The following is a 22,447-nucleotide window of genomic DNA, read 5'->3' on the forward strand; positions in this document are numbered from 1 at the left end:
AAATTATTATTTTGATGTTTTTCGTATGAATTATGGCATTCATTTAAATTTATTACAAACACGTATTCAAATTTATTTATTACATACATATGCATTATTAATCGTGATATTATGTAATTATACCTATTTGTTAAAAGGGGTGTACTTTTTATAGTCAAAAAATGTAATATTTTCATTTTAACAATCTCATAGCTAGTTGTTTTTCAATGTGAAAATTTAAAAAATTATTTGTCAATTCTAATATTAACCAAATTTTTAAGATTTTTAAGTCCGAAATCTGTCATCTCATTTTAAATATATTCTTAAAAACTAGGCTTTACCACATTCATCAAAACACTGTAACTATTATAATTCAAAATATTTTCGCAAAATAAAAACCTACATAAGAAAATACGCATGTTTTTAAATCTTGCAGTGTAAATATGTATAATATGACTTAAATTCATAATATAAAAGACATACATCATTTATTTGTTTACTTATATTATTAATATTTATTACAAATACTGTTAAGCTTTCAAACACCTTTTTTTATTCCGTTTATACATATATACATATGCTTTGAAATATTTCGTTTTGTACCATTGTGGCATTACAGGAAGAACCTAATGCGCCACAATGGCCTTCATTTGAAAAAGAGAAGAATACAAAAATAAAATACAATAACATGCATAAAATATAAAAAAGCAAAAGCAGAAAAACATGATAAAAAAATGTCATGACTTAATAGCTATAATTTTTATGAATGCTTTTCAAATAAAAATAGATCATTCCAATAGTGTTCAAAGCAAGAGAGCAAAAAAGCATGGTTTTTCTAAGAAATTGACCATAGTGAACCATTTTTTGTGCGAAAAGCAATTGTGTTTTCATGACGTACTACTTCCTTTATGTAAATATACCATTTCTATAGAAGTTAACATTTCATAAAATCGATTCTGAAACACCTTTTTGTATTTAAAACAAACCGACAAACGCAACGCAGCGTGGCGAATTCGCTACGTGCTAATTAAACTGAAAACGCCGAAACCAATCGAAACAAAACTACAAATTGTAAACGAACTTTTTTATCTATTTATTTACTTTATTAATTTAATGATTTCACCGATTTTTCCCGCTTTCGACCACATTTCAATTCCATGAATACTGTAATCTATTCACGTTGACTCCCGTCCGGCTCTGCAACGATTTTAATAATGTTGTTTTTTGTATCGTGAAAATTTGACATTCGGATGTTTGTAGACGTGAAAAATGAAAATTTAACTTTTCCTCTTTATTTTCATCGTCGCTATGTGTAATAGACAATCGCACCGGGACTCTTTTTGCCGAACACAAAAGTATTTACTCAGCATTTTGCCCGGAATTATTTATAGTCTGTCCGCGCTCTAGAGCGAGATTGTTTGGTGAATTTTTTCCTCTTATTTTTGGTTTTTTCGATATGAGATGAGACCTAAAAGCCTCGGGATCGTTTCGAGCTCTAGATTTTAGACACAAATAAAAAAAAATCGTTACGGTTAATATTAAAAACTTGAGTCTATTTCCCGTCGTGCGCCTCGATCATACGATACAAGTCAAGGTTTTTTATCGTTTTTTTTTTTAGAACTTGTTTATTTGTTTAAATACAGTAGTAATGATGTAGTTACATAAAACGGATGTCGTTCTTTATGAGGAATTTTTTTGTGACATGAAAAGTAATCAGTGCTTATTGTATTATTTTTTTTTTTAAAGTGACGTTCCATGCTTTGTATACTTGCCGTATGTAAAAATAATGGTGTGCTGTTTTACTATTTGGTGGCGGAATTAATTGTTTTTCATTTTAAAAGATTATTATATTATATTCTCATGATATTTTAGTAGAGTTATACAAATTGAAATGATCAAAGTTTTAAGTTTAGCTTAATTTATTCAATTTGAAGTATTGCCTTAATAATGGTTTCGAATTGATCTATGTTCATTTTCATCATTAGTTTTCAAGTTGAATCTTTTAGTATTATCTGCATAAACTTTATTATTGAAGTTTCTTGAGTGTAGAATGAAATCAAATATTTTATCTATATTATTATAAATTTATCAAAAGCTATAGAAGTTTCTCGTTAGAATGTTAAATATTAATAAAATTCACTTGCCTTTGATGAATATTGAAATAAAACCGGTATTTCTTGCTCGAAAGACGTTTCAAAGGAATATCAACAGTGCAGATGACATCAACCACGTTTTATAATATGTTCAAAAGATATTTAATATTGTTTCAAAGACTCGAAGACTTATAATACTTTTTATTCTTATTTTAGGTGAGACATGCACCAGTGGTTTCGCTTAAAGTACCATTAGATCCTAAGACAGGAGGACGTGCAAAGGAAGGGATTCAATTAGAATTAGGTACGTATATTTACTAGATTTATTATATACAATTTTTTTGCATTGCATTAATTTTCATAATATTTTTTTCAGAATGCAAAGTAGAGGCCAATCCTAGCGAAGTCACTTACAAGTGGTTCTTAAACGACGAACCGATTCCCGGAAATCACTCCACTAAATTGGTAAGCTAATTTAACACTTATTTTATCGATATAATAGTGGTTCTAAAATTATATTATTGAAAAATCCAGTAATATAGGCCTGATAGTAATCAAATCGAAATGCAATAAATAGTGCGCGTCCGATTCATGAGTAGCTATTGTTCGGTTTGATAATAAATCAAGCGTGCCATTTTTGTTTCGAACTCAAAATTCTATTTTTTGTTAAATCCAATCACAATGTTTCAATTTGAAATAATATGGGTGTAATTAAAATGCGTGCATTGCGAATTAATTGAAATTCGCAACTATTTGTACAAATTAAGCTATTGAATTCAAACGACCAATACTCACCAACATTTTCGATACATATTTTGAGCGCTTGGCACAATTGTATAAAGTGCTATATTTTTTGCGAGATACATTGATATTATGTTCGATGCAAATATTTCAAAGGACTTAAATTATATATTTGATGCAATTAAAATTTTATAGAATGCCATTTTCGATACAAATTTTACTCGCAAAGTTGGACCAATTTCGGCACGCGATTCTCCCTTACCGAGTTTCGCGCTCTATAGTCGTAGGAAATTCTAGTTTCTTTATTGCGTCTGAAATAAACATTACCGTTGAAAAATACTTGTACGAAGACTCTCGTGCAAATTATAAACGCGGAATATAAAGTAAATAAAACTGGAGAAATAAATCCAAAAGTTTTCGACGAGTTTTTCCGCGAGTTCGAGCAAAAAAAATTTTTGTTCCACCGCTTCGGTCTCTCCCCATTAAGTATACTTTGTTTATTTTTAATGAAAATATATTTTTTAAGCACTCGCACATGCATACAGGAAACGTATCTTGAAAGCCGCACAAAATAAAGCTTTCGGGGCAAACTTATACCAAACTTAAAATAGAATATTGTGAAACGTTAGCTTTGATGAAAATGGAAGTGCGACTATCTTTCGAAAAATCGACATCAAAAACCTTCAGCGTCAATGACATAAACAATTTAAATTAATACACTGTATATTCAATTTTCGGAATTAAAAAATAATAGTTAAAAATTGGAGGAATAAAATTGATATTAGACATAAATTCGAGCGCGCGCTATTAAACATAAGTACGTATCATTCGTTTTCATTTCACGAAGTCGTTCGTTTCTAGTTTTTATTATAGAAGCGATTTTGCCTATAAAAATAAACATTATTGGTATGTTTAGTGGACGAGTATTGAATCGTAAAACGGTGTTATTAGGTGAATATGATCGTAATCTGACTATGTAATTCTAACATTAGGTAGACGAAAATTGAACGCATGGCTCGTTTATTATTTAACGTGATTTTTCATTTTTATATTTTTTTTTTATTTTTTTTTCAGGTAATCGATAATGTAACCAGAGAGCTTCACAATTCGATAGTGAGATGTGAAGCTCATAATGAAGTCGGAAGGAGTGAAGATTCGGAAACCTTAGACGTTGCCTGTAAGTATCGATATGTGAATTATATTAAAAAGCTTTTTACATATGTAAAATAATATAATACGCTACCATTCGGCAACGGCAAATTTTTCATTTAGATATGGAAAAAATTAATTGTGCTTAAATTTTATTAACCTATTGAAAAATTGACATATTACATATACGAGTATGATCATTGAAGACCAAATTTTAAGTAGCTTTTTCATAAAATATGAATATTTGCTATTTTTAATAACGTTTATTTTAAAATAATTTCATGTACCAAAGCTTCAGTGTGTGATCTTTATTTTATATACTAACTAAATTGCAATAAGTAATGTGTAATGACATTTGATGTTGCGAAAATGACGATTCTTCAAAAATGATTTTCAAAACTTCAAATGCCGATACTTTCCACTGTTTAATACTAACTTTTGATTTGAATATTTAGAAATGAAGTCTAGAAGCTTAATATTTGAAATTATTATAGTAAAAAATCATAAAGAAATGTTTTAGTTCGCATTTTAAAAACTAAAGACCTGCCTTAAAAAAGTGATTGTGCAATACTAGTGTTGTTACATTAATTTAATAATTTGTAATCTGTGTCACGATTATTTTAAAACAATCATTTTATAATCTTATTACTATAATAAACTTCTAAAATTACTATTATTTAATATAAAAAAAATGAAATTTATACCCTTGGTAGTTTGGAAAAAAATCTGTGGTAACAGCATTTTTGACTTATTTCAGGGAAAAAATCCCACTATTATTTTTTATTTGCATGACACTAATACAATGATTATATTGGAATTTTCTCGTGAAGATCACACATATTTAAAGGGCCAAAAAAATAAATAAAACAAAAAGTGATTAATATTCTAACAGTAATTCGTAGTAGTCTGTTCTCAATTTATAATATGTACTGGAAGTAAATTTAAAATTTTAATTGAAATTCATGAAATTTTAATATTAATTTCCCCTCCCGTGCAATAAGAATATTTTCACTTATAAAACCAATATGAAATTTCATTCTTGTGAATGTTACACGGTTTTATTAAAATTTGAGTAATAAAGAAAATATTAATTTGGGTACTCGGCGTCCACGTATATATTAAAATTCGCCCTAATATTATAAAATTATATATTTTCACTCCGAAATACACAAAATAATCATCCTTAAGGTAGGTATAATACGTTCAAGCGTAATACCATCATACGCGAAAACGCAATTATCTGCAACAATTTCCCAACGTACGTACGTCGAGTTTTCATTCCCCACTTTTCTTCGTTACGGCCAGCTCTAGCTGCGTTTTCTTTTCTTTCTACTTGGGTCAATTTTAAATTTTACCCTCACCCCTACCCACAGCATACAGAGGGGATGGTAACGAGTCGGTGGCAACACCGAGGAAACTTCCCTGTCGGAGTACATCATAATTTCTTGTTTATTTTAGCATCCGGGGACCAAGTTTGCTCGCTCTCCTAATAGCAACTCAAAATTTGACTCGGTCTCGCCTTATGAGCGCGATCAATTCAAATTTTCCCGCAAATTTTTCCACACACAGCAACATTTTCCTTCGCCGAACACACTCAAGCACACGTTTTCCTTGCAGATGGACCCAGTTTCAGAACCAGACCTTCTGACGTAGAGTCGGATTTGGAAGCAGCCGCTACCTTGACTTGCGACGTCGAGGGAAATCCAACACCCCAGATCATCTGGCTGCACGAAGATCAAGACAGATGGAGCGTGAGTGTATCCATTATTAGTATTTAATATTTGATAAGTTTTGGGAAGCGCTGCTCTAGGCGACGCATTAGTATAATTACGGTCGTATCTCGAGTACGACACTTACCGAGACGTAATGGCATGCGGGCCCCTCTTCCGATGATAATAAAGTCCGATGTGAGGCTTCTTGGGCTTGATTTTTCCCACACATCAAGGGCCATTATTTCGCGATCGAACTATGCAAAAAAAATGGCGAGTGTGCGATAAAAATACGTTAAAAAGTGCCGCAAAGTAAATTCGCAAAGTTATAGTGGTACGAAAGCCGCAACACTCTCAAGTGCTGCGAACTCGTTTTATGACAAATTTCTGTAACGTTTTAAAGTGTAATAAGTAAAAGCGACATACGGAAATTGTTATATAATATAATATAAACCAAAATAATTTCTAATATTAAACTGAAACCTACATCACTTTAATACATTCTAGAAAATGCTCAATTCTATACGCGCATTTAATTCATTTAAAATTGTAAAATAAATTCACTCGTATATAAATGTACATATTTTTTCATATTCAAATCGAATTGACTATATGTATAGTTCAGTTATGAGCTGTTTTAGATGAAAATTGAATTCTGAATACTCTCAAGTTACGGAAATTGCTATGCATCAAAACTTAATAGAACTTTGATGCATCTTCCTTTAATATTTGAATAAATTGAATTCGCCATAATTCTTATTTAATAATTCAATATAAGCAAACAAATAAATGCGATCAAAACGTGAACCCAAAAACTACAACCTACAACCCTAGAATTTTAAAACTTTCATCATTAATATTGCTGTATTATATAAAACTAGTGTTGTACCCGATGAAATATCATCGCATGGTTTTTATTTACATAATAACTAAAGCCCGGACCCTGAGGTAGCTGTTTATTGTTCAAATGTTGTAAATGCATTGTTAAAGGTTTGCCGAACCTTTTTTACAAAGGATTTACAACAATTGAACAATAAACAACACGCTTCCGGTCCTACCTCTAATAATAACTTAATATGCCATAACCCATGCGATTTCAAATACCTTTTAAATATATTTAAAATTAATTGTTTAATATGAAGAAAAAATGATAAAAACTACCAGTAATAAAGCAGTGATGTGTGGTTGTTCTTGTGCAATATTCTTACGTTCTCGGACGAAAGGGTTTCTTATACTGTATTAGTTGGGAGTGTGGTGGCCTCATGTTGAGGGCTGTAAGGGTCAAATTCTTTACAGACCTTTAAAGCGGGCTTTACCTAACTACCAACATATAAACAATATAAAACAGCAATAGAATAATTAATTAATCAATTAATTATATAAATTTTCAATAGATAATCGCACTGAGACTATTGACCTAGAGGAGACATTGGTAGCAAACAGTATATATAGAAGTTTTTCTTTCGTTATTAAGTGTTTTAGCTGTGACGTACATATGTATGTATATCGAATCGAAACGAATATTAAAGTACGGCGAGCGTTATCGCAGATACACACACACACACACACAGATAGAATAGTGATATTATCCAGCAGCATAGCTCGGTCGTTAAGTTTTTGCGTAACACCGAGAGGCGCCGGGTTCGATCCCATGAGTTGACCTCGATTGAAAAGAATTGTTCCGAGTATATCTGTAGTGCTGCTGGTCAGACCTGGATATTTGTGACTCCAAGTCGATTGTTTCCTAATAGAGTTTGCCGATTTTCTCCGATTTCATTGTTGAAACGGTTCCCGATTAAAAATTGGCTAAAAAACCTTCCTACCTACTATGTCACCACTATTTGAGTATGATTAATGTACAATAAAATGTATGTACAGTTCATAGATGTCTCGTTAATTGGCGAGTTTTCAGTGTCTCGTAATTCAGCGACTTGTATAATAAAAATAATGTATTGTTTGTAATTGGCCAGGAAGGCGCATTGGGGTTTACCTGTGAGGCCTTCCTGGTATAAAATGTAATAAAATTATATATGTATATATGATTCTGCGATTTCATTTATAACAGTATCGAAATACTTGCATGTAAACATGAGCAAAAAGCGAGTAATGAAATATTTAATATAATAATTCCAAACATATTTCGTGGCTCATAAAATTAGCTAGAACGATCTCTCTCTCTCTCTCTCTATCCCAGTTTCTCTGCTTTGGAGTGGTTTGAGCTGAAAATTTCAGCGTTTGACAGAAAATTTCACACCGTTGAAATTTATATCTCGCTCGGCTTGTGACACTGTCATAAATGCACGTAAATTACGATCGCGATTACACTCTAGTTCGGCGTATGTTACGACTCTTATGTTCTTAATGCGAACGCCAAAACCAATCTAAATTTGCATACGTTTTCAGTCATAACTAGCCCGTTCGTTCGCCCGTAACTTTTTTTACAATGTCAGATAAACAAAATGCGTAACGAGATTTTTCCGATTAAATTTTTCCACTCTGCTTATACAGAGTGATTTGTACATCATTCTGTATATTTTTCAATTATTGATTACTAGTGGTTTTACCCGACTTCGCTCGGTATTTGTAATATAAACCGCTGAAACATGACTAATCTTATGGTAAACATTTTGTATAAATTTATTTGAATATTCATTTTTTTTTTATTAAATTGACTGTCACGAACAAACACACATACATATGTACTAAGTCTCTTTCGAAATTACATGTGTACCAGAAACCGGCCACAAAACAACATTTGACCATCTCGAGGGCCGCAAAACAATTTTTTATGAAATCTACTTTCAGGGGCCATAATTACTTAAAGCATCAGTATAACAATAGAAAAGCAGTATGGCTTAATGGTAGCGTGTATGGTTAGCACCAAGTGATCAGTGGGTTCAATCCGCCATACTGCTGGTTAGATTTGGGGGTATTTTTGACTTCAAATCGATCAGAGTTTGCCAATTGTATTTGATCATTGTTGAAACAGTTCCTCAAAATTGGCAAAAAATTCATCTTTCCTATTCTTTGCAAACCTTCTGTATTTATTGTGTGTATAATTTTTTAAAAATATGTAAAAAATCTAAATCCATACTTGTCTCAATGGATTAATTCTGTAATTAATTAATTATTTAATTGTTATTTCGTGTTCTTCAACTTCTGGAAATACAGTGATTTGTGTTATAATAAAATGCTGCATTGTTTGTAATTAATTGTCCAGGAAGGCTCATTGGGGTCTTCCTGTCAAGCTTTCCTGGTATACTACATATGTAAAAAATATCGCAAAGCGGTTTAATAAATAAAAAAAAGTTTTTTAAAAATATACCTATTCTATAATTTGTATATAAAATTATTATTTTGAATAAAAACAATAATTTTATTTTACTACCGCCATCTATGTTTAAAACTAATAAACAAACGATGGATAAACGTCAACGACTATCTCGGCGGGCAGATATCAAATGCGTCTTACACGATATTTTTGCACCATCGTATATTAATGACCAAAATGAGCAATATGGCAAAGTATGAAAATGATCGGATAAGAGGCAATTTTTTTTCTGAATTGTAATCGTAAGTGAAACGTAAAGGAGGTATGTAAAAATAGTTTAACTCCTTGCGGAACGGTCAGATTCAGATTAAGGCGAAAATCACAAACACAACAATCCGCATGGAAACGTCAAACTAAAGTAACCGTTAAGCCAAGCCGTATAGGTCCTAATAATCTAAAGTACTACCAACATCTTCTTACGTTCGCTTATATAATATCACGACCAACTTTTACAACAATATGAGTGACCTAAATATATAAGAGAGATAATGAGAACCTATAGAGCAAATTTTATAAATTATAGAGTGAAAAAAGAAATAGTTATAGACGTTCAAGCAATTAAAGCTAGATGACAGCAAAAACGGATATTCACCAAGCAAACGCCGAGTCGAGCGTAGTGGGCGAACAATGCCACTGAACATTTTGAACGATTAACCTCAGGCACTTTTCGTGGGAGTGTTTTAAAACCCGTCTAACACGATATTTTTGCACCATAGTAATGGTGGAGGATCCATTGATGACCAAAATGAGCAATATGGCAAAGTATGAAAACGATCGGATAAGAGGCAATTTTTTTTTTCTGAATTGTAATCGTAAGTGAAACATAAAAGAGGTGCCGCAAACGAATAAAACCACACATGGTTTCAATTAATGACGAAACTTAAATTCAATATTAGTAAGTATGCAGCTTTCATTGTCGATTCGCATCAGAGTCGGTTACTTCATAAGAAAAACGACTTGAGAGACGTCACAGCCAGCCTCCCGATCTTGGAACCCCCTCCCCGCCCTCCAACCACCCCTCGGGCTGAAATTTAACGTGCATTGTTTGCAAACTGTCCAAATTTAACGGCAGCGGTGCACTCGTACGAGCGACCGGTCAAAGTTGGAACATTACCGCCAACAACTTGGCTTGGCAATAAATCGCCGGCAAACGCTGCCATGGCCGTACGTTAACCATAAACGCATTTATGTACCGGGGGAGAACCTTCTGGACGACCCTTTATGTGGAGATAGCGTGCGCTTTGAATTTACAGTGACGCTCTGGAGTGTCGTGATTGTTTACGGTTTTAAACCGGACGGTTAATAAAGACATAAACGTTGTGGGATTGCGTATGGCCATATATGTATGTATGTATTTATATGCACATTTGATGAGAAGATCTATAAGCAACAGCGTGGTCTAGTGGTGAGTGTTGTATTCGACTCGAAACGGTTCCTATAAAATTGGCTTTTCCTCTCCAATTTTCTGTTGCAAACCTTGAGTTATATAATGTTATATCTCAGGTTTCACCAGATTTCTCGCCATAGATGTCTCTGTGGTTGTTTATCGAATGTAAAATTTCGTATTGTTACATGAAAAATGTTATTAATCGTATTTCTACGATGTTTGTAATATCTGACCAAACATGTCAGGTATTGTTTCGATTTACATGTGTATGTATCGATTTAATAATTATGTATTTAAATGTCTCGTTAATTACGAGTTTCCAATGTCTTGTAATTCAGCGGCTTGTGTAATAAGAATGCTGCATTGGCCAGGAAGGCGCATTGGGGTCTACTTGTCAGGCCTTCTTGGTATATTTGTATATATGTACAATAAAATTATGTAAAAATAAAAATAAAAAAATACATAAATATTAGGTGTGCTAGGTGGCTCTACATCCACTGACAAAATTACCTCTGCGACTGGGGGGTTCCAACTAGGGTCGATTGAATCGTATTCTTGAAGTTGGAAACCCTCCGGGTGATTTTGAGTGGGGAGAAAGCTCTCCATTTCCCGCAACAAATTTTATTACGCCTTAACAGGCGTTGCGCAATATGTATACATATATTATATGTATGTATAAATAAATAAAATAAAATAAACATTGATAAAAGCGATTTTTAAGGAATCGCTGTAAAAAAATGGTGGTTAAGAGACGAAGAAGTCAATCTCTTCAAATGGGAAATTATCAGGTGTTTCAACGTCATTACAATTTAGTTTTTATAGCCAGTAGTATAGCTTGGTGGTTGTGTTTATGCTAACTACAGAGAGGCTTTCGTGTTCAAGCCCTGGGTTGACCTTGATTGAAAATAATTTATTCAGAAGTATTTCTGTAGTCAGACTTGGTTATTTGTGACTCAAAGTCGATCTTTTTACAAGGTTTTCATTACTTTCACTTGTACAATGTTAAGTATTCTCTTCCTTAAACTCTTTACCATTTTGCAAAGTTTGGCCCCGGATAGAAATTTAATCGTAATAAACATGTTGAAAAATTTAAAAAATCTCGAGACGATGACAGCTCTCGATTACGATTCTCGATACGGGTGATTGCCTATGAATGTTTGACTTTCCGCCATCCAATTGTTTTGTCAGATTTTATCATAATAGGAAAAATAGCTCAAAAACCTACATACAATTCTTATAAATATAATACAAAATAATACATTTAATACATAATATTAAATAAAGACTCCCTAAAGTCGACGTTCTAAAGCAGATTGTGTTTAGGTAGTCTGTGTTTATACCTGAAGGGTATATGTAGACATTTTGTTGTAATCACTGATTAATCTTCACAAGTGTGCTAGTATGGTTATTAGTGATTCTGTCATAGAATATAATGGTTAGTTTGTTAGTAATGTCTGTGAATAACGGAATATTATTATGGCATGCAGTTTTTTCAAGTTAGTATACAGGTGTGTGCTATAAATTATTTTTAGGGATTTATTTTGTATTATTTGGAGTTTGGAAAGGTTAGTATTGGAGGCGTTATTCCATAGAGGTGAAGCATTGGTTAATAATGGTAATATGAGCGCGCGATATAATTTTATTTTATTTTGAGTTGATAAAGAACTATGGCGATTAAATATTGGGTATATTGAGGATATACCCCGCATCGCCTTGCATTTCGCTGCCTCAATGTGAGGTGCCCATCTCATTCTTTTATCGAACGTTAATCCTAAATATTTTATCACTGACTACCACTTCATACTTTCTCGAGAGGGGATTTTCAGATCTGAACTTGGGCTATGTGACAGTCTTTTGGAATAGGTATGTCATTTATAATTTCGTTAGTATGATATAATACATACACAAGAATGAACAGTACATATCCGCATCTCGTCTTACATACATACATACATACATACATCATATAACGCTCGTCGTAATAAAAGGGTTGTAAACGAGTGTTCGTAATAAAAATTTGTCGTAATAGAGTGGGTGCCGGGTTTGTATCCCGAAATCAAGCGACACCCGAACGTTATAACGTCGCCGTTATAACGGCGACCGGCCGTTACTGAGGCTTTATTGGTCGTAACGGCGGCCACTGATAACAACAACCGCAGATATATACATCTGTACAACATATTCTCCCCAGCACAGTTTTAAAACCACTGGCGTACTACTCGGATGAAGTGAATCGGTCCAGTTGACGCGATTGAACAAGCGTTAATAATGACAGGGGTGGGAGAACTTTTTTGTACGGCATTTTAATTTGTTTGAGAGTGGTTGTCAATATCTTTAGATAAGAACTGGACCGTATAGTATGTTATTTTTATTATTTATCTTCCTTACGTTTCTACATAGTGACGTAAGCGGTCCTATAGCTTTCATTTTCGCCACATTGTGATGGATAAAGAGTGACCAGGAATTTTATTTTATTTTATTTTACATAGATATATACCAGGAAGGCTTGACAGAAAGATCCCATTGTGCCTTCCTTAACAATTAATTAGTACAAACAATGCAGCATTTAATTATAATACATAAATCACTGTATTTCGATTTATTGAAGTACACGAAATTAATTAGTTATGAATTAATCCATTGAGACATATATGTATTTAGACGGTCTCCGTGACGAGCCAGAATGTTAAATTAATGTGCGCGCGCAGAATACGGGAGGAAAAGCCTGTTCTTCTTGTTCCTGTTGTACCCTGCTCGCGCAAATTAAGTGAGTATGTACCGTTTAATATGCACCCTTTTTTTTTTGATCTTTCGACTTAAGATCTTTCGATTTTCGATCTTAGCCTTATATATATTTGGGTTTCTTGTAATTTAACATTCTGGCTCGTCACATAGACCCGTATTTAGACTTGTACATAATTTTTATTTATCTAAATATAATTATAATTTTTATATGATTATATTTATATTTTTATAATTATAATTATATTTATATAATTATAATTTTTATATTATTATAATTTTGATTTATCTAAATATAATTATATTTTTATCTATATATGTATATATAATTTTTATTTATTTAAATTAACGATCCTTCCTGTACAGTTAATTACAAACAATGCAGCATTTTATTATTACACAAATCACTGTATTTCCAGAAGTTGAAGAACACGAAATAACAATTAATTAATTAATTAATTACAGAATTAATCCATTTTTTTATAAATTGTACATCCATTAAATACAAAAGATTTGTGACAGCAGGTAGTATGATTTTTTTTGCCAATTTTGAGGAACCGTTTCAACAATAATCAGATAAAATTGGCAAACTCTGATAAGACACGATTGACTTGGGGTCAAAAATATCCAAGTGTAACCAGGAGTATTAAAGATTAGCCCGGGATCGAACCCAGTAATCTCTTGGTGCTAAACATTGGAAAAGTCCTACATAGGGGCATAGGCGGTCTTGTAATAACTTGTTTCAACTATTCATTCAATATAAATTACCTTAAATATTCTTACTTAGTAGCGTGATCAAGATTTTAATATGTTCTACTAGCCTACTGTTTTAATGATTGAAGAAATCGAAATGGGAAAGTTGGAAACTTACTGATATAGGCGGAACTTTAATTTTGTGATGAATTTTATAAGCGATTAGTGTTTGCTCAATTTTTTTGGGTTTAAAGGTCCATCCATTCTACATAGTACAACACTCGCTGGCAACTGCTCGTAGCCAACATTACAAAAAGTATTATTTGGTATTTTTTATTTGTACACATTCATATCTAACGTGACGTAGACGTAACAGCAGTAGCCGACAAAATGTATTCATACTATACATCAGTATATTATGAATACATTCTAGGCTAGACTCCAAACTTTAAAAATAAATACATGTACATATATGTATGCCGATTTGCCTTGTACTCGGTCAAAACTTGTCTGAACGTGCCAAAACGTGCCCTGCTGTATAGTGTGAATAGAAACTGTCGTTTACGTGAGCTGCTGTGCTGTGCTATGGCCGTGAACAAATCAGTTATGAACTATCGTTAGCCGCACTGTCAACATTCAGCAGCACGGAAGCATCGATCCAAACAGCACGAGTGAAAATTTGCAACTTTTATCGGATGAATCGAAACAACGGGGGAGGCTTTTATGATAACACTGTTCGACAAATGACGACTTTTTTTTTGGTTCAGAGACGAGATATGACTTTTCTTATAGATCAATGCCCAGTGAACACGAATCTTGTAATAAAAAATGTTGATTGATTCGAGATTCGGAGATACATGTGATTTTTAAATTGCGCGATTTTTCTATATCTTAGTGTTGTTAGGTCGATGTATCAAAATCTGTTAATTTCCTGTTCAAAATGAATATCGAAATCTATAGTCGGGTATTTTATCTTTCATTTGTAGTACTTTTTAGCTTTCAAATATCTCTAAGTAGTCGTCCAGTTCAAATCAAAAGTCAAAAGTACGTATTTTCACTTGGGATTTTTTCCTATTGTTAATACTATTTTATATTGAGTATTTTCTTTTGAAACATGTTTATTGGGATAGTGTTCTGGCTACACTATTTTTTGTTTTCTTTTAAAAGGGTTAATTGGAACTGTGCTGAATTTTAAATCGGTAAAATTGCGACCTAAAAACTCGTAATATTATTTACATGCAATTTAAAAACCACATATATCTCCGAATCTCGAGCCAATCAATTTTTTTTATTACCAGATTCGTGTTTACTGGGCATAGATCTATAAGAAAAGTCATATCTCATCTCTGAACCATTTTTCGTGTCGAACAGTGTAATTTAACGCTAAAATTAAATCCTAGCTCAGAACCAAACACGCATTGAAATTTTCAACTCGGTTTGCATACCCCTGGCCGTGGCATCGCGTAATACGTACCCCGCGACCGCGCAATTATAAACCCTGTTTGTTCGCACGCGAAAATCTTCCAGTCTGTGAGATTTGATGATTTTGCGGATTAAACGTCGGGAATTAGATTGGATTTCATTAACCTCGAATCCCTCCCGCGGCATATCGGATACTGAGAGCCCCCCTCTAACCCCCATCCCCTAAAATTTAATCTTCGCGCTTCGTAAAATATTCACAGTGCGTTTTGAATTTTCAGGTTGTGGGCAGGACGCCGAATTTGACTCTAACCGTCGACTCGTCCACTTCCGGAAAATACCTCTGCAAGGCTTCCGTGCAGGGATTTCCCGAGATTGAAGCAGAGGCTACTGTATATTTGAGAGGTGAGTTCTTTTTTTTATGTATGCTTTATTGTGTTAACTTGCTCATTCACGTTTCAAAGTGTAAGGGAAAGCTTGGTTATACATAGTATTCACAATCAAGTTGGAGTATTTTTAATAAATTCTAAATCAATGCTATTTGAATTGTACTGTAGCATATAAATATGTATATATTTGGCTTTATATAATTTAATATTAAATGCGTATTTTTTGAATTTATTGTATTCATTTTGTATGAAAAGTAGTGTATGCTTTAATTTATTATTTTTTAATTAATTCAAAATTTATTTTATGCAAACGAACTTCACTTTTTTAAGTGTTGTATATGTTTTGGGTTTGATAACATTTAATTCGGATTTTATTTGTATATTTTTTCGTCTCGAGTTTAGGGTTAAAATAACATTGCAAAATTTTAAAGATCGTAATTTAGCTTACATTTTATTATTAAAATTTTTTTATTTTGTGCAAACGAGCGAAATTTTAGCTCTGTATATGATTAAGATTAAATAATATTTTATTATGATTTTTAGTGTATGTTTTATTTCTATAAATTAAAAAAAAGCTTATTATATTATGAAGTATGAGAATATAAATTTATGTATGTATTAATAATTCAATTTGTATTTTACGCAAGTATATGTATGTACATATTGAAGGTATATTTTTTGGTTAAATTATATTTAATTAGGATTTAAATTTTCACCTGAAAATACATAATTCAAAACAATAGTGAAAATTTTGTATGAAAGTTTGCATTGGATGCGTAAGCGTGTTATTTTTTAATCAATTAATGAATAATAAATTTAAAAAGCAGCACATTTTTCGATTGTATAAATGTTTGGCTTTTAAAATAATTTAATTCAAATATTTATCGTGCGTGGTTTTTATGGTACGATTTTTTAAATATTAAAGTACTCGTTTTTTTTTCACATTTTAATTTTGAAATTGCTTTAAGTACCTTACGAATTTATAACTAAATTTTTATATAAAGTTTTATCTAGGTAGACAATATTTTTTTATACAGCCAAATATATCTATATATATTTTACTAAACATATACTAACCATTCTAATTTAATCAGCTGAAGCTTGAATTAAATAAAAAAAATAGGCTTAAGACTTGCACATTTCTCATCAACATCATTTCTAACACAATTTCAAGCTAGTATAATTCGAATAAAAAAATAATATCATAATATTTAACACTAGAGCTTGTAGATTTATATACATATTACTTACGTACATATTACAAAAGTGCTAAACATCTTGCACAAGTTCATGCACATATTCCAAGCATAATATATATTATACATATAGTACCTCAGGGAGTATCAAACACGTATCAAAAGGAAAAGTTTAATCAGTTTTCGCCTGCAGTTGTCTTCCATGAAAATTTCCCCTCTCGTTAAAGTAGTAAGACTTTGAACGTTCCTTTTGACATCCGACTATTTTAACTACGTCATAAAGTGGTCTCTCTCCTCTTTATCTCTCGTCGCCGTTTCTCTTTGAGATATGTATCTCAATTTTTATTATTATATACTTGTATATGCCAGCGGAATTTCAGGTTCACATCGTTCTTACATCCTCGAGACATCTAGAGATTGAATCGTATGATATTTATATAACGAACGATACCTCGATTCAATATTTAACGTGAATTATATTTGACCTTTATGAATTCTAAACGAAAGAACGAGAACTAAATTGGTTTCCATGTCGATAAGTCTGACACCATTCTGTCATTTTTAATAAAACTACACAGTAGATAATAAATTTTAGATCATTTCGAATAGAATCAATGTTTAAACATCGTCTATAATGCAGTCGTTCGCGAAACTCGCGAACATTTTCCATTGGAAATCTCCACACTCTAGTTTCCCAGGAAACGTCCAATCCATTTTCGGAACTTTTCCGACCAGCTTTTTGGTCCTCTGCCAATACGAAATTGATTATTTGACTCCTACACCCTCCTCGAAACTTTAACACACGTTCCCAAAACCCGCAAAACTCACCCACCAACATACGCACACACACACATTAAGTCCTAAGTTCTTTTTCAAAGGTCCACCGGCAGTAGTGTCGAGAAGGGCTCAAACTGGAGCAGCTGGTGCTCCAGCGAGAGTACAATGCTTGGCCGTGGCCGTGCCCAGACCTAGAGTACTATGGCTCTTGCGAGGACGACCTATAACACCTCAAGATCAGGTCAGTCGATCGTCCAAAATGATGATGATAGCACGATAAAAGGACTTTTGATTTACTAAACGGGACCTTTGCTTTCGACAGGACTTTTCAATTTTAGAGGATGTCTTGCCGGAGGGGGTTAGATCTACCCTCATCATAAGGGAGAGTCAGTCGAAGCACTTCGGCTCATACAATTGTTCGGCTTCCAACGACTACGGAACGGACGTTGTCGAAATAACACTCGTCGCACAAAGTAATCATCGCTTTATACTATTTTTATCATGCTTCACGTGGGTTGGTGATCGGTGTATCAAGTTTTATTATCGCTTATGATATTTATGTGCTTTTTTTTTGTTTGGTTGCAGAAACGTTTCCGTCGTGGGTGTCATTGGGCGTGCTCGGTGGCGCCATAGTGATAGTCGTCATGACCATGGCCATGATATTAATCCTATGCCGTAAGAAAAAGGAGAAGCAAAACCCAACTCAAAGAGACAATAAAAAGCCGGATGTTATGGTCGACACCGAAAAGGCAGGTGTTGATAAAAGATCGCAGAATTCTGATAGGAATTCGTGTATCAGCGATATGAAGCTGGATTTGAAGGATACAGAAGGCAGTTGTGAAATGGTCAGTGTACTAAAAACAAATCCCTTTTCACTTTATTGGAGATTATGTTAATTTGATTCTTGTTTGATAGGAGTATCGCGTGGGAGTTCCACTTTCCGGACAGATGATACCTGGACATCAGAATGGAATGCTGCTTCAATATCCGAGGTTCTCAAATGAGTACATAGATCCTCTTTTCCCACCTTCTTCGGAGTATAAGGTAAGTTTTACAATATACAAGATAGAGTAAAAACAATCAGAAAATGAACACTTTCATTATAAAGATAATATCTATGATATTAGCTCAGAACCTTGTCGAACATAGTTCATCACTTTTGGTAATGTAATTTCATAAAATGTTATCCATCAACTCCTAGATAGTTTGATATTGATGACCATAAATTTTGTCCTTCAAATAACCGCACATGGAGAATACTTCGTTGAACTATTATAATTTTGACTTATTATTCATGTAGATCTCATTTTAGTGATGTTATCCTCAAAAAATTACTTCATAGCACAATTCCTATGTACATATGTAGTATGTATCAATGTAGCTACTTTATATTTTATTTTCAATTGAAGTGCTTTTTTTTTTCAAGATACTTATCTTGTCTGTGTATAATATTATATTTTAACATTCCTCAAAACTTTATTCCACCTATAGGATGAGCATGGATATACTGGATATACTGGATACGGAGACTACTCCAGAGAATACAGTCCAGCACCACCAGCACTTCAACCACCTTTGACAGCCATAGGAACTCATGATGCCACAAGGTACATACATATATAACAAACCAAACTGAACCATTATAAAACGACCCAAAACAAAAAAAACTAATCAAATCCCAATTTCTAGAGTACAACTATCATCACTGCACTCCAGCCATCAGTTGACGGCACATTTGAACCAACTCAACGCTCAATTATCATCAATAACCAACACAAACAGCTCGATGAACAGCTCTCTGACGAGAAGTACAGACACTGCTTCAACAGTTCCATGCACATCTGCCACCAATTCGCAGAACAATTCGTTGCAGAGGGCTAATTTGGAGTTCAAAGTACAGTCTAATCCTGGAGATGGGGGTGTTACGGTACCACCGATTTTCAGGAACGGTTCAGCTAACGTGAACTACAATGGGAACGATCTGAGGCATATGTCACTCAGTAATCCCCATCTGAGGATTACAGCTGGATTAGGTGAGTCGATTGTGTACTTGATATGTAAGCCGCGTGTACTTGAAAGTCGTAAGGGTGATTTAAAAATATGTCTTTGAAGATGTGTGAATGATAATAATTTAAATGGTATGTTTGAAAGTTGATTTTGATGTCATTTTCTAGTATATTTTAGCGTTTGATTTTGATTAAGATAAAAAGTTCATAATGTTTAAGATTTGATCTTAATTAAAATGTAAAATTTAATTGAAATTTAAGACGTAATCTTGTTGAAATTTTTGTTGAAAACTAGCCTGACATTGCTCGAATGGCTTAAAGTTGGAAAAAACATTTATCTTTATATTTTAAATAGCCTAATTAGCCCAAGATGGGTGAAAATTGAAAAAAAAGGCTGCTTTAAATGAAAGGTTTATCTAGATTTGAAAATAAATAATTATTTTTTACATTATACCTGTAATATGTTTAAATTAAGGTATATTATAAGAGCCGTTATATTTAAAAGTGGTCCACCTCATTTTGTGAACTATTTCGCAAAACATTAAATATAATATTTTGCGTTTAGCAATATTTAAAAAATACTGGTGGGCTGTAACGTTTATTCTGCTATTTCGAAATTATAGACATATTGAATTAAAAGAAGTTATAACAATTTGCAAATTAAGTCAGACAGAAATAGTGTTTTTGGATCTGAAAATTTGAACTTCCGCCATTTTCAAATATACCGGCTCGTATGTAGCTTTCAAAAGAAAGATTGTATAATTCGGTAAATATTCACAATCGCCATTCTTATATACATATACATACATACATAGCTGTGTGTGAGTTTATTTTTCATTACGAAACGGAGAAGAAAGTCGCCGCCCCGGGGCGGCCGCTTTGTGATGGGGCGTTGAATCGGAAAATTCGATTTAAGGGCGCGAACATTTTCCGCGCTCTCTGGAAAAACCGATCGATTCTATCATTTGAATGAAATGAAAAAATTCACGCGCTATCAAACGAAGTGCCTCGCAAATCAAAAGAGAATTATTCGATATGACGTTTCAAGTTCAATCTTCACCCGTAAGTGGAAACAATTCGCGAAACCTTCAAGGGACGATCAAAAACACATACAAATGTGTATATAATATATGTATATCGGCCCTTTCATGTATACCTTTCAAATATAAAATTTTGTCTATTATTCTTTGATAATAAGCTACTTACAATATTTCGTCGTTTTTCTTATTCGTATTCTCTAGAATCTTTTCAATCGTCTTTGATTTTTCTAATCGATTAACTCATTAAAAAGTATCGTAAAGTTTATTTTAATCGGATCTCAACTTTCGCCTTATTATAAACAGATTTATTTGAATCATTTATATGAAAACAAAAAATACGTATTATTTTATTTTATTTTGTTTTAAGTTTAAGTTAAGATTCATGTAACCTTTGTGGCGTTACATGAGTCCCTACTAAGCAACAATGGTTAAAAAAAACAGAGAGATGAGAAAAATAAAAATATATACAAATATACACCGATAAAAAATACATTTATATATAATCATAAAAAATAGCATTATAGTAATAGCAGATAAAGTAAAAATATCAAACCATAAAATACAAAGTAGGGAATGTCTTGCACCTATAGCCAACACCAATATAAGAACCAGCCGCAAATACAAAACATCCCTGCGAGGCCCGAATGTAATAGATAATGTCAAAATTCCATTCATAAATCACATTCAATTATGAAAATAATGATGAGCGCAGGCTAACAGACAAATAGGTCAAAATAATCTCCTATAACCTAAGGATTGTGTACTAACCCATTTAATTGCTTAAAAGAGTGATTTCCTAGAAACATAACACGACGAGCTCCAATTAGTCAACAGTACAGGGTTTCCCAATCTATGTTCCGCGGAACACCAGTGTTCCGCTACGTCAGGTATCTAGGTACAGGCGGAGGACCATATTTTCTAACAACGTGCGAATGAAAGATATGGGGTATATTGTTTTTCCCTTACCGGCTGACATTGTGTTTTGCATAAGCGAGAACTGGTGACTAAAAAATGTTATGGATGAAGCCGTGAAAGTGATAAACTGTAAAATCAAGACCACTTCAATCCAGATTATTTAAAATTTTGTGGCATGAAATGAGTAGTGGACACAAAGCACTTTTATTGCATACCGAAGTGAAATGGTTATCCATAGGAAAATCTCTATTAAGACTTTATGAACTTCGGAGTGAGTTATTGGTATTCTTGAAGGCACGAAATAAATCAGGACAAAATTTTGTTGAAGTTTGTTAAATCCTTAACGGTTGATAAAACATGCATATCATAGCAAATGCAATGAAGTTAACTTATCAATACAAAGAAAAAAAGTATTATATTATAATTTTAATACAAGAGAGAGAAATTGCATATTTTGATAAAAAATATACGATTCTGCAACGAAGTAAAAAGTGCAGGAATAGCTCGACGCCACAACAAATATTGTGCCTAATACCAAAAATTTGATATAGTGAGGTGGTGACATAAAGGGATATAAAGGGAAAAGGGAAAAAGGATATAAAGTAAGAAGAGGCTAAAACAATCAATGTGACCGATATACGTCAAGAAGAAATATGACGGAGTATTTTCAAACGTGTCTATTACGATTATTTTTCACCATCGTAATGGCGGACGTCATTTCCACATATATTAATGACCAAACCGAACAAAATGGCAAAGATTGAAAACGATCGGATAAGAACCCAAATTTCTTCCAAAATAAGTGATCTTAAGTGAAAGTAAGAAGAGGCTATTAATAAAAAGATATGCAATTCAAGGACTCAAAATCATCAAAGTCATTA

The 22,447-nt window shown here is 32.9% G+C and overlaps 1 protein-coding gene across 1 annotated transcript in view; it reads left to right on the forward strand.

The window, feature by feature from the left end:
• LOC143920490 (irregular chiasm C-roughest protein-like) overlaps positions 1–22,447 on the forward strand; it is an 86,158-nt gene that overhangs the window by 52,552 nt on the left and 11,159 nt on the right. The window contains exons 6-16 of the mRNA XM_077443368.1: positions 2,289–2,376; positions 2,449–2,537; positions 3,888–3,990; positions 5,580–5,713; positions 15,525–15,648; positions 17,707–17,846; positions 17,928–18,078; positions 18,191–18,450; positions 18,521–18,649; positions 19,097–19,212; positions 19,295–19,638. Coding sequence (XP_077299494.1) covers positions 2,289–2,376; positions 2,449–2,537; positions 3,888–3,990; positions 5,580–5,713; positions 15,525–15,648; positions 17,707–17,846; positions 17,928–18,078; positions 18,191–18,450; positions 18,521–18,649; positions 19,097–19,212; positions 19,295–19,638 — 1,678 coding nt within the window. The remainder of the gene's footprint in view (positions 1–2,288; positions 2,377–2,448; positions 2,538–3,887; positions 3,991–5,579; positions 5,714–15,524; positions 15,649–17,706; positions 17,847–17,927; positions 18,079–18,190; positions 18,451–18,520; positions 18,650–19,096; positions 19,213–19,294; positions 19,639–22,447) is intronic.

This window comes from Arctopsyche grandis, chromosome 12 (assembly GCF_051622035.1).
Source record: "Arctopsyche grandis isolate Sample6627 chromosome 12, ASM5162203v2, whole genome shotgun sequence".
NCBI lineage: Eukaryota > Metazoa > Arthropoda > Insecta > Trichoptera > Hydropsychidae > Arctopsyche > Arctopsyche grandis.